Genomic DNA, 12,448 nt, shown 5'->3' with positions numbered 1-12,448 from the left:
TGTATCTAGGCGTATTTACAGTGTATCACAAAAGTGAGTACACCCCTCGCATTTCTGCAGATATTTAAGTATATTTTTTCATGGGACAACACTGACAAAATGACACTTTGACACAATGAAAAGCAGTCTGTTTGCAGCTTATATAATAGAGTTAAATTATTTTCCCCTCAAAACAACTCAAAATATAGCTATTAATACCTAAACCCCTGGCAATAAAAGTGAGTTCAACCCTTAGAAACTACATCCCTAAATGTCCAAATTGAATACTGCTTGTCATTTTTCCTCCAAAATGTCATGTGACTCGTTAGTGTTACTAGGTCCAGGTGTGCAAAGGGAGCAGGTGTGTTCAAATTTGAAGTGCAGCTCTCACACTCTCTCATACTGGTCACTGAAAGTTCCAACATTGCACCACATGGCAAAGAACTCTCTGAGGACCTTAAAAGACGTAATGTTGCGCTACATGAAGATGGCCAAGGCTACAAGAAGATTGCCAAAACCCTGAAACTGAGCTGCAGCACAATGGCTGAGATCATCCAGCATTTTAAAAGAGCAGGGACCACTCAGAACAGGCCTCGGGTTGGTTGTCCAAAGAAGCTGAGCGCATGTGCTGAGCGTCACATCCAAATGCTTTCTTTGAACGATCGTCGCAGGATTGCTGTCAGCATTGCTGCAGAGATTGAAGAGGTGGGGGGTCAGCCTGGCTGTCACCCTAGGAGGAAGCCTCTTCTGAAGATGGTACACAAGAAAGCCCGCAAACAGGTTGCTGAAGACATGCCAACAAAGCACATGGATTAATGGAACCATGTCCTATGGTCTGATGAGACGAAAATTAATTTGTTTGGTTTCGATGTTCTCAAGCATGTGCGGCGACGACCAGGTGAGGAGTACAAAGATAAGTGTGTCATGCATGGTGGTGGGAATTTCATGGTCTGGGGCTGCATGAGTTCTGCAGTTGTTGGAGAGTTACATTCCACTGAGGGAAACATGAACTCCAACATGTACTATGAAATACTGCAGCAGAGCATGATCTCCTCCCTCCAGAAACTGGGTCGCAGAGCAGTGTTCCAGCATAACAATGACCCCAAACATATCTCCAGGGTGGCCACTGCTTTACTGAAGAGGTTGAGGGCAAAGGTGATGGACTGGCCAGGCATGTCTCCAGACTTGAACCCAATAGAACATCTTTGGGGGATCCTCAAGCGGAAGGTGGAGGTGCGCTAAGTCTCAAATATCCGGCAGCTCCGCAACGTCGTCATGGAGGAGTGGAAGAGCATTCCAGTGGCAACCTGTGAAGCTCTGGTCAACTCCATGCCCAGGAGAGTAAAGGCAGTTCTGGATAATAGTGGTGGCCACACAAAATATTGACAGTTGACATGTTGTATGTTAATATTGACAAGTTTCACTAAGGCGTGTACTCACTTTTGTTGCCAGGGGTTTAAATATTAATGGCTATATTTTGAGTTATTTTGAGAGGAAAATAAATCAAATCAATATAAGCTGCACACAAACTACTTTTCAATGTGTCAAAGTGTCATTTTGTCAGTGTTATCCCATGAAAAGATACACTTAAATATCTGCAGAAATGCGAGTGGTGTACTCACTTTTGTGATACACTGTTGATCAGTTTCAGGAAACATTGCAGTAGATTTAATAGCATTTAAGTCACGTTTAAGAAGTATTCCAATACATCTTGTAGGACAAATGATGCAACTGTATTCATTACGGGGGGACTTACTTGGTGAGCAAAGTATTTTGGGATTTTGAGAACCACTGCTCTGTGGGCTTCAAATCCAAGGAGAACAAATTAGCAAGTCTAAATCCTTACTTATTCTTGCCGCACCTCTACTGTGTTTCAAAAAGGAACTTGTATCTTTGACCAGGTCTTTTCACTCTAGAAGCCTGAACAATGTTTCTGTAATCACCTGGTGTAGTTTTCCTTGAGCTATCCTTTGGTTTTAGTTACTTCTTCAAAGATGTTACAAATAGTTGTATATTGGCTGAGGCCAATGTTTGTGTGATTCTGTTTAGTCAGTGCTGTGTTTTTTTTCCACCAACAGACAAGTCTTCATGAGCAAACTGCAAATCTAAAACTGTATGGAGACATTCAATGCATTTTTTGGGGGTTTGAATCTTCATTGTGATCAGATACACATGGGTAACTACACATCTGTCAGTCAAATGAGTAATATAAGCAATCGATATCTGGTGGCTTATTTATTGTTGTGATTTCAAAATCGAGTAGCTTTGGCTTATACTGAAAAATGCATGAATTGGCCTCAATAATAATTGTGTACCAGAATGTAATCAATAATTGTCGATGCATGTAGGTTGTACTTACTACACTGTTAATGCCATTTTTCCCCACAGGTCCTTTAGAAACAACGACAAGGTAGGTCTCGAGTCCTCTCTCCCTCAGGTAGTCACAGCGCTCACCTCCATTCCCTGGCTCCACTTCGAACTCCCCATGAAGACACTCCATGGTCGTCTGAGAAATGTGGACACGACTAGTCCGAAATGAAAGGAGGAATGAGTTGAGGGACAAATGGAACAAATGGATATGGAACAAATCAGAGAATTAGTAGTAGTATTACTTACTGGTTAGACGATTAGGTTTATTAAACCTGCATTTTGACTTCTACGACTGCTACAATACTACTATTGATTAGTGTGAAGTTTAGGGCAATTCTTAGTAGGCAGGCAATTACGGTATTTTTAAAGCTAAAATGAAACAAACCATCCTTAATCCAAGCAAGCAACCAGTCAGATTTTTAGTGGCTGGCATTGTGCATAGGTTCCTGTATTCTAAACTCAATTCTTTGTAGAGAAGTTGTTATTAGCGCAGTACAAAAGCTATTTGAAGTGTACCACAAGGCACACCTAATATGTTAACTGGAAGAGCATGTCATACAACAAAGACGATATACTGTAGGTATGGACAAGAAGTATTGCTTTGTGTTAACTGTGTTATTGGTTTTGTTTTAGGTCATGCTTTCTGTATAGTACTTTGGTATAGCTGCTGCTATTGTAAAAGTGCTACATTAAAAGCAGTTAACCGAATTAAGTAAAGTTAAACATGATGAACTGCCAGTGGTGGAATGTAACAAAGTAGTTCGGTACTGTACTTAAATATATTTTTGTGTATCTGTACTATACTTGAGTACAAATACGAAGTGGTACTTTTAACTTTTACTTCACTACATTCTACAGCACGTATCTGTACTTTTTACTCCACTACTTTTCAAATTGTTGCCTGCGTTACACATTACTTTGGTTCATTTTCTTTTTCCTAATTGTGAATTGATAGGCGCAATTGATAAGTCCAGTGCAACTATACCGTAATTGAGCACTAAAGGCAGCAACACGAGTACAAGCAAGATCAGGAAGGTGAACAAGATATTGACCAATAAAAAAGCAACAGTGTAGCAGAGTGGCTTCAGATGGATGCTGCACACTCAGGTGGCGGTATGCACCTGATACTTGCCTGCAATCTGCCATTAAGCTAAGTTCTGGAGTTTTTGAGCTTGTTAAGCATCTGTTTACAGTGCAGTCAATTTTAATCCTTGATATACCCATTCTGCACAGTTTTAAATACAACTGAGCAGTCAATTAATTTTCTAGTTCTTTCATTCAAAATTGACCAAGATCTCTGCATATATAAAAAAAACAATAGGTATATGTATTTTACTTTTTTGCATTGGTATTTAATACTTTTATTTTTCACTTGTAAATTTTAAAGCAAGTACTTTTGTACTTTTAATTGAGTAATTGTTTTCTGAGATACTTTTACTTAAGTAATTTTTTGCACCTGTATCTTTTCTTTGACTTAAGTAAAAAAAAAAAAAGTGAGTACTTCATCCACCACTGTGAATTGCAAACATTTCTTATGGAACTGTATTCCAATTGGAAGAACTTTATTCCCTCTCAGAAGAAGTGTTTTAACAACTACAGTGATCCCTCTTTTTTTGCGGTTAACAACAATTTATGACAGCGTTCATTGTTTTCCCGCAAGACGGACGCACGGCGGATTTTCTTGTGAGAGAAATATATATGGGTCTCAAGAAAGTTCGTGCAGGTGTGAAAAAAGAAAAAAAGTTTATAATTACTATTAAAATTAAGAAGGAATTGATATAAAAATGTGAGCGTGGTTTGCACGTCAGTGAACTGGCTCGACAATCCAGCCGGAATATGTCTTCGATCTCAAGGACGACTCTCATGAATAATAATATTGTAATATCAGCAAGAAAGTCAACAGTTTCATCAGGTTTTTTAATCATTTACAGTATTACCTCTACATAGGAAGTTAATTCGTTCCAGGACCTTGTTTGTAAGTCAAAATGGTCATATGTCAGGCAGGATTTTCCCATAAGAATATATTATAATTCCATTAATTAATTCCACAACCCGAAAACCTGCATTAAATCCTTAATAAATACTGCTGGTACTATAACAATAATAATACCTGTAATAATGTAACGAATCGGGTTCTAATGGGGCAAATGTGTTTTTCGTGTTGTACCTGAAAGCATCGTGTGGCTGACTTGACAGAGTGAGCCCGAGTGAGAAGGGACATTTTACTTTTACTTTGTGTACTTTGTTCAGCTGCGGGGGACAGTAGGCGGTGCACAAGTTGATGGAATAAATGATTGGAAACCCGACGAAGCTGTCGATTTCTTTGGCTATGTTACCACAATAATAATTGGCACCTTCACTTACTGTTTAAAGACTGGCAAAAGGAGGTCAGAGGAGGACCGTCGAGAGTAGACATTCTACGGCTGTATTGTCAAGCCACGTCATGGGTGCGCACCCCACGCTTATATTTTTCTATCATTTTCATTTCAAAGGTAAGCATCACCTTTTTCCTTTTTTTTTCACCACCTGCACTAACATTGTTGGAACCCCTGTTGATTTCTCTCACAAGAAAATGTGCCGTGCGTCCGTCTTGCGGGAAAACATACTGCGGCGCTGCCATAAATCGTCGTATTTAGAGCATGTCATCGGATGTAGAAACAAATGGCAAGTCAAATTTTACATCAGATGTCGAAAAGATAGTGCGTCAATGCGATCGTATGTCGAGGTACCACTGTATTTCAGAACTTGTGCAACACAATATGGATACTGTTTACCGTAGCCAACGTCAACAATAACAGAAGATGGAAAGAGAAAGTAAAATCTCTGTCACACCTCTCTCTTTCTCTCTCTCGACAGTCACACGGTGCATTCAGGCGCAGCATGCAAAACAGAAGCGCATATTTATTGTATTTATAATGTATTTGTTTCGCTATGTGTAATTGCCATTTTTAATTGTACCTGCAGTATTTATTAAGGATTTGGCGTAGGTTGTTGGGCTGTGGAACGAATTAATGGAATTGTAATTAGGGCCGTCAAACGATTAAAATTTTTAATTGAGTTCATCACAGCTTAAAAATTAATTAATCGTAATTAATTGCATTTCAAACCATCTCTAAAATATACCATATTTTTCTGTAAATTATTGTTGGAATGGAAAGATAAGACACAAGACGGATATATACATTCAACATACTGTGCATAAGTACTGTATTTGTTTATTAAAACAATAAATCCACAAGATGGCATTAACATTACTAACATTCTTTCTGTTAAAGGAATCCACGGATAGAAAGACTTGTAGTTCTTAAAAGATAAATTTGAGTACAAGTTATAGTAATCTTATATTTAAAAAACCCTCTTAATGTTTTCGTTTTAATAACATTTGTAAAATTTTCAATCAAAAAATAAACTAGTAGCTCACCACATCAGGCTCCCTGCCGTTCTTCCACAGTGTCTTTAACTACGTAAGGTAGTGTTTGAAATACACCACAAGGTGTCAACGGCGAGTTTAAAATTATTTAGAGATCTAGCCAAGGCAAAGTCTGAATAAGTTTTATATGTATTTTGCAAAGCAATTTTGATTGAGAATGCCAGTCCTCCTTGCATTGAGCGCTTTTCTTTTTGTGAAGATTATTTTTTTGAGAGATAGGAATATTATTTTTGTTGTGCTTTCGCTAAATGATACTGTAGCGACTTCACTGTCCTGCCCAAATGCATGATGGGAAGTTGGTCAACCATGACTATCAATGGTGGCTGCAAATGGTATACAGTATGATCTGCGTTGTGTTCAATTAAGCGTGTCAAGAAAAAGATCGACTCCTGTCATTCTTCCCCATGTCGTTCGCCACAATACTTATGTTTGTTGTGAAAGAGTTGTCAAAGCTTAAGCCAATAAAAGGCGCAGTCCAATTAACGTCTGTGTCCACTCGCATTTCTCTGCCTTTTTGCTCTCAGTGTGCTAAAATGGCGTCATTGTAAACTGTTTGAGGCAACGCATGAACGGGTCATTCCGTGCATGCGTTAATTGCGTCAAATATTTTAACCGGATTAATGAAAAATTAATTACCGCCCATTAACGCGATAAATTTGACAGCACAAAATGAAAGCAACACCGGCTGGATGTATCGATATTAGCTATATTAGCCTACTATCAAAATTACTTAGTTGGCTACAAATACATAATTAGCCTTCATGATTAAATGTTTTTTTTCCCTGCAGTTGATCCTACAGAGAATGACGCACCACGTGACTACCCCGTTGTACGATGCCACCTCGTTTAAATTCATTACAATATTAATGAATAGAAAGAATGTTTGTGTCATGTTAGTCATCCTACAGAAAACATATTAACACAAAAAATATATTTCCCTCTCCCATCTTTTCCCATTTTCAAAAATCTTTAAAAAGCACCAGGGAGCCACTAGGGCAGCGCTAAAGAGCCGCAGGCATAGTGCTTCTTTTTCCTTTTATTTGGCCCTACTACGTACTACATTACCAAAAGAATAATAGTCCTTCTGTTAACGGACCCATTTCAAGGAGTAGGGGGAAATTTATAATACCAGTGTTAAGAGTTTTACCATTTTCAGTGAGAAAGTTTTTTGTTCGGGAACTAAATTTCCACACAAACGCACATCGAGGTGTCATTAACCCTTTAACACCGAAGCCTACTTTGGCCGAATTTGCATGCCTTATGTTGCCTTTATATTTCAAAGAAAAAACTGTTTACAAATGCCAGGTTGGGTCCCTTTTTTCAGGATACCTTGAACTTCACGTCCAAACTGTTGTTTTCTTCAGTGACCAACTTTAATGGACCCAAAAAGACAAAAAAATCCCTAAATCTTTTTTCAAAATTTGTAATGTTGAAGTCCCACTGACAACCAAATATGCTCGACCAACTGTTTTGAAGCTTGATAATACTTATTTAACTTGCTAGGATAAACATTCAATAGAAAAAAATAAGATTGAATAGTTTTATGTTTGACAATTCAACACAAACAGCAGCTATGGTCATAGGCGTTTTTAGCCTTCACAAATACTATGGTCAAAACATGTTATATACAGTGCAAAATAGTGTGAAAAAAAATTATATATATTATCCAAGACTAAAAGGGTTTGGAGGATATCTCTTTGTGAAGTTAGGTATTGTACCCATCACCTTATCAAAGGTATATATGTACATGCAATCAAGCTTCTCGAACACACATCTATATAAAAATTGAAAAGATTCATTGTGAAAAAAAAAAAAACATTGAAAAAAAGGTATTTTCAAAAATATTGACAAGTAGTTCAGTTCAATATAATTTTTTTAGGCATGCGACCCAATAAAGTTTTGTTTTTTTTTGCGCACTCAATAAAGTTTGTTTTTGAACATGTCACTAAGCTGCGTCACATACAACGTCACACAGCCTACTCATCCGCCGTTTGCGCGCTGCTGTCACTTCTACTCGCTGAGACGCCGACTGATCCGAGGAAAACAATGACAAATACAGCTCATCCTATTCCTTGATTTAATGAAATAATGCATTAGCTTGCGCTAAGTTTAGTTTTCGATTCGTTTTGCACGTTTCAAAGTCGCTCGCTGAATCCAACCGGCCGTTGCTTGCTACGCGTGTCTCCTTTCCCTTAGTTGGCGCCTTGCTCGTCAATTCATTAAAAATGTTCACATTAGGTCCGTCCTTCTTGACATCACAACGGCTCTAGGGATATGTAGTCTTTTGTGCTGCTTTCGGTTTTGAAAAAAGGACAAGAAATGATGGAAATATGGAGATAGACACATGGTCCATGCAGCGTTTTAATGCATATTGATGAGTGCAATAAAACTATAAAACTCAAATGACACTATCTCCCGTTTTACTTGGTCGATTGACTTCAAATAAAAACTGGTGTGGACATCAACTTCCGTACTTTCAAACGAGAGCAACCAGGGGCACGTGGGTGACGTAATTACAGCGTTACAAGGCTTCAAAGATGATATGCGTAAACGTGTCGCATCCGACACGTTCGGTGTTAAAGGGTTAACTTAGCAAGGAGAGGTATGAGAGTCATTTTTTAAGTGTCCCAGACCTCACGAAACTTGGGGAGGAAAAAAAGTGCATTTATCAAAGTTTCGTCAACCGCGATTGCGTATATAAGTCATCCGAAACAGCCTGATAGCACAGATATAAGTACGTCTGCCCCTCTACTATTGGATATGTTGTTGACGTTATCGCAGCCGTGATCCAAACTACTGTAATGCCGCCGCAAGGAGAGGAGTCTGTATTGGCTTCCCGCTTTATTGTAGCAACAATGATAAATTAACTGTGGCTGCCACGACATGCGACCGCTCTCGCATTCTCCCATTCTTCCTACTCGTTTCCCTCCTACGTGTCAGCTCCCTAGTCCGATTGTCTCTTAAGGAGGCCGCGCCTAGTTAGACATGACAATACACAATGAATAGGTTGCCGCTGAACCCTTCTTACTAGGCTGACGCTAGTGTGAAACGGCCTTAAAAAAAAAAAAAAAAAAAACAAACGACAAGACGCAGCAAAATCTCATTTACGAGGTGTGGCGGCTTTTATTTTGGTGTGGCGGGTCACCACAATATTGTCTATGTAGGGGAAACGCTGCAATCGCATATTTATTGTATTTATACTAGGGCTGTCAAACGATTTAAATTTTTAATCGCATTAATCACAGCTTTTAAATTAATTAATAGTAATTCATCGCAATTAATCGCTATTCAAACCATCTCTAAAATATGCCATATTTTTATGTAAATTATTGTTGGAATGGAAAGATAAGACACACGACGGATATATACATACAACATACTGTACATCAGTACTGTATTTGTTTATTGTAACAATAAATCCACAAATGGCATTATTAACATTCTTTCTGTTAAATTGATCCACGGATAGAAAGACTTGTAGTTCTTAAACGATAAATGTTATAGTTATAAGTTATAGTAATTTTATATTAAAACCCCTCTTTATGTTTTCGTTTTAATAAAATTTGTAAAATTTTCAATCAAAAGTAGAGTTAATATAATAAGAAGAATAAAAATAACAATAATAAAAATAGAGTGAAAAGTTTTAAGTGTATTTTGCAAAGCTATATTGATATGGAATGCCAGTTCATTTTGCATTGTTGTTTAACTGTGTGTCAGAATAGGGCCTCATTACTATAGACTGAAGTGCTTTTCTTTTTGTGAACTTTATTTTTTTTTTTTGAGAGAGAGATACGAATATTATTTTTGTTGTGCTTTCACTTAACGATACTTATGTTTGTTGTGAAGGAGAAGCTTATGCCAATAAACGGCGCGGTCCAAAGAACGCCTGTGTCCACTCGCCTTTACTGTAACATATACAGTATCTGTACATATCTTACCCAAAATAAAACAAGAAACACATAATTGCCACTAAAAGAAAGAAAACTTACCGAAATATGTGTGGAGCACAAATAGCAATTTGCGTTGCATTGTGAATACAGCATAAATGTCTCACAACTACTAATTCTCCCACGTTTAGAAGACATAACATGAGTATGGAACGGCGCTGCCCCCAAGCGGCCGGTGGCATTCTCTTCACTCTTAATGTCCATAAACGGCCTCATTGTAATGTTTGAGGCAATATGCTAGCGGGTCATTCATTGCATGCGTTAATTGCGTCAAATATTTTAACGTGATTAATTTAAAAAATTAATTCACGCCCGTTAACGCGATAATTTTGACAGCCCTAATTTATACTTTATTTGTTTTTGCTATGTGTAATTGCTATTTGTAACTGTAACTGCAGTATTTATTCAGGATTTGGCGTGGCTTTATGTGCTGTGGAACGAATTAATCAAATTATAATATTTTCTTATGGAAAAATCCCGCTCGACATACAACAATTTAGATATACAAACTAGGGTCTGGAACGAATTAAATTCTTATGTAGAGGTACCACTGTATAAAAGAAAATATTGATTTGTACATGTTCAATTTTTTTAAATATAACATTTATGTTTTTTTTTTTTTTTTTAAATTGAAAAAAATCTGCGATGGATGGAGGGCGCGAAGTTTGAAGCGCGATATAGCGGGGGCTCACTGTATTAATCTGTCTAGTTTTCTTGTCACCAGGATTAATACGAGTTCAAAACTATCTGTAATAGTGTACAGTATGGTGCAAATGCTCAGGTATAGGCAGAGTCCAGTGGTCTCCTAAAAGGAATTCTAAATTTGACCATACATAAAATACAATGGACAAAAGCAAGGCGAGTTCTCACCCAGGTATCCCTCCAGCTTCCATCTTGTTGGCAACAGTGACATCAGTGGACCACACGTCATATTGCCAACGTTTCTGACCGAGCACGCCACCCAAGACTGTACCGCTATGCACTCCAACACGCATATCGACATCTGTTTGGGTTTTTTCACGCACATACCTAGTGGTTGTTTACAGAAACATGGAGATAAATTATTGCTATGTCAAAAAAAAAAGTCCCTACCCAACAACAGCAAATTAATCATTACACTCGCATATGTGGAATAATCCTTAAAACCAATGTGCCTTTTTTAATTGCTACACAAAAAAATCTATATCAGTGTGATCAATTTCTCACTGACATCACACGCAAATCCACTGATCGACGTCTGGGAACATGAAATACAAGCTCAATCGCATACTCACGAGATGGCTTCTACCATGGCGAGGCCCATCATGATGGAACAGGCGGCATGGTCCTCCCTGTAGTCCGGGAGCCCACAGATACAGTAGTAACAGTCTCCTAGGATCTTGATCCGCAATTGGTGATATTTCTGACAAGATGGATGGGATTTTATTCAGAAAAAAACTTGTTGTGTGAGGTTTAAGGAGGACCAAATTGGACAAAACTTGTTGTATGAGGTTCATGGAGGACCAAATGGGACAGAATGAAATGCATATATACATCTTTAAATACAGTGGTATGAAAAAGTATCTAAACCATTTGGAATTTCTCACATTTCTGCATAAAATCAACATCAATGTGATCTAATCTTTGTCAAAATCACACAGATGAAAAAACAGTGCTTTAACACCACCCAAACATTTATAAGTTTTGATGTTTTAATGAGGATGGCATGAAAACAATGAAAGAAGGGGGGAAAAAAGTAAGTGAACCCTCTGACTAAGGAGACTTAAAGATTTCCAATTTTTACCAAACAATTTCAGTCAGGTGTGTGCCCAACCACTGATGAGTGGTTTAAAGCTGCCCTGCCCACTATAAAAGGCACACCTGGTAAGCATTGTCTTGATGAGAAGCAATGTCTGATGTGCATCATGGCTCGGTCAAAAGACCTGTCTGAAGACCTGCGATCAAGGATTGTTGATTTGTATAAAGCTGGGAAAGGATACAAAACCATCTCTAAAAGTATGGATGTTCATCAGTCGACAGTCAGAGAAGTTGCCTACAAATGGAGAGAGTTAAGCACTGTCGCTTCTCTCCAAAGGAGTGGCCTTCCACCAAAGATGACGCCAAGAGTTCCGGGCAGAATACTCAGGTAGGTAAAAAAGAACCCTACAGTGTCTACTAAAGACATACAGAAAGCACTGGCTCAGTCTAATATACAGTAGTTGATGTGTGCACATATGTAAAACTATGGCCAAGAATGGTGTTCATGGGAGGACTCCACAGCTCCATTGCTGTCAAAAAAACCCTGTTGTTCGTTTAATGTTCGGGAAAAATGCACGTGGACACTTCACAGATGTTTTGGCAAAATATTCTGTGGACTGATGAAACCAAAGTTGAATTGTTTGGGTGTAACACACAACGTCATGTGCGGAGGAAAAATGGAACAGTTTACCAACATCAAAACCTCATCCCCACTGTGAAGCATGGTGGAGGGAGCATCGTGATTTGGGGCTGTTTTGCTTCCTCAGAGTCTGGACAACTTTCAATCAGTAATGGAAGAATGAATTCAAAGGTTTAACAGGATGTTGTTTCCAGGACAACCTGAGGCCATCTGTCAGACAGTTGAAGCTAAGAATAGGTCGGATGTTGCAACAAGACAATGTTCCAAAACAAAGAAGTAAATCGACTTCAGAATGGTTTCAGAAGAACAAAATACATGTTCTAGAGTGGTCAAAGTCCAGACTTG

The 12,448-nt window shown here is 38.3% G+C and overlaps 1 protein-coding gene across 4 annotated transcripts in view; it reads right to left on the bottom strand.

The window, feature by feature from the left end:
• Positions 1–12,448, bottom strand: part of adcy3a (adenylate cyclase 3a) — a 111,614-nt gene that overhangs the window by 50,400 nt on the left and 48,766 nt on the right. For all 4 annotated transcript variants that reach the window (XM_057833450.1, XM_057833451.1, XM_057833452.1 and 1 more), the window contains 3 exons: positions 11,001–11,128; positions 10,597–10,755; positions 2,339–2,504 (listed from right to left, as the gene is read on the bottom strand). In XM_057833450.1, the coding sequence (XP_057689433.1) occupies positions 2,339–2,504; positions 10,597–10,755; positions 11,001–11,128 (453 nt within the window). The remainder of the gene's footprint in view (positions 1–2,338; positions 2,505–10,596; positions 10,756–11,000; positions 11,129–12,448) is intronic.

Source organism: Corythoichthys intestinalis, chromosome 4 (assembly GCF_030265065.1).
Source record: "Corythoichthys intestinalis isolate RoL2023-P3 chromosome 4, ASM3026506v1, whole genome shotgun sequence".
NCBI classification, from domain to species: Eukaryota; Metazoa; Chordata; class Actinopteri; order Syngnathiformes; family Syngnathidae; genus Corythoichthys; species Corythoichthys intestinalis.
The sequence above is the reverse complement of the archived record's forward strand: the minus strand, read 5'-3'. Positions and strand labels throughout refer to the sequence as shown.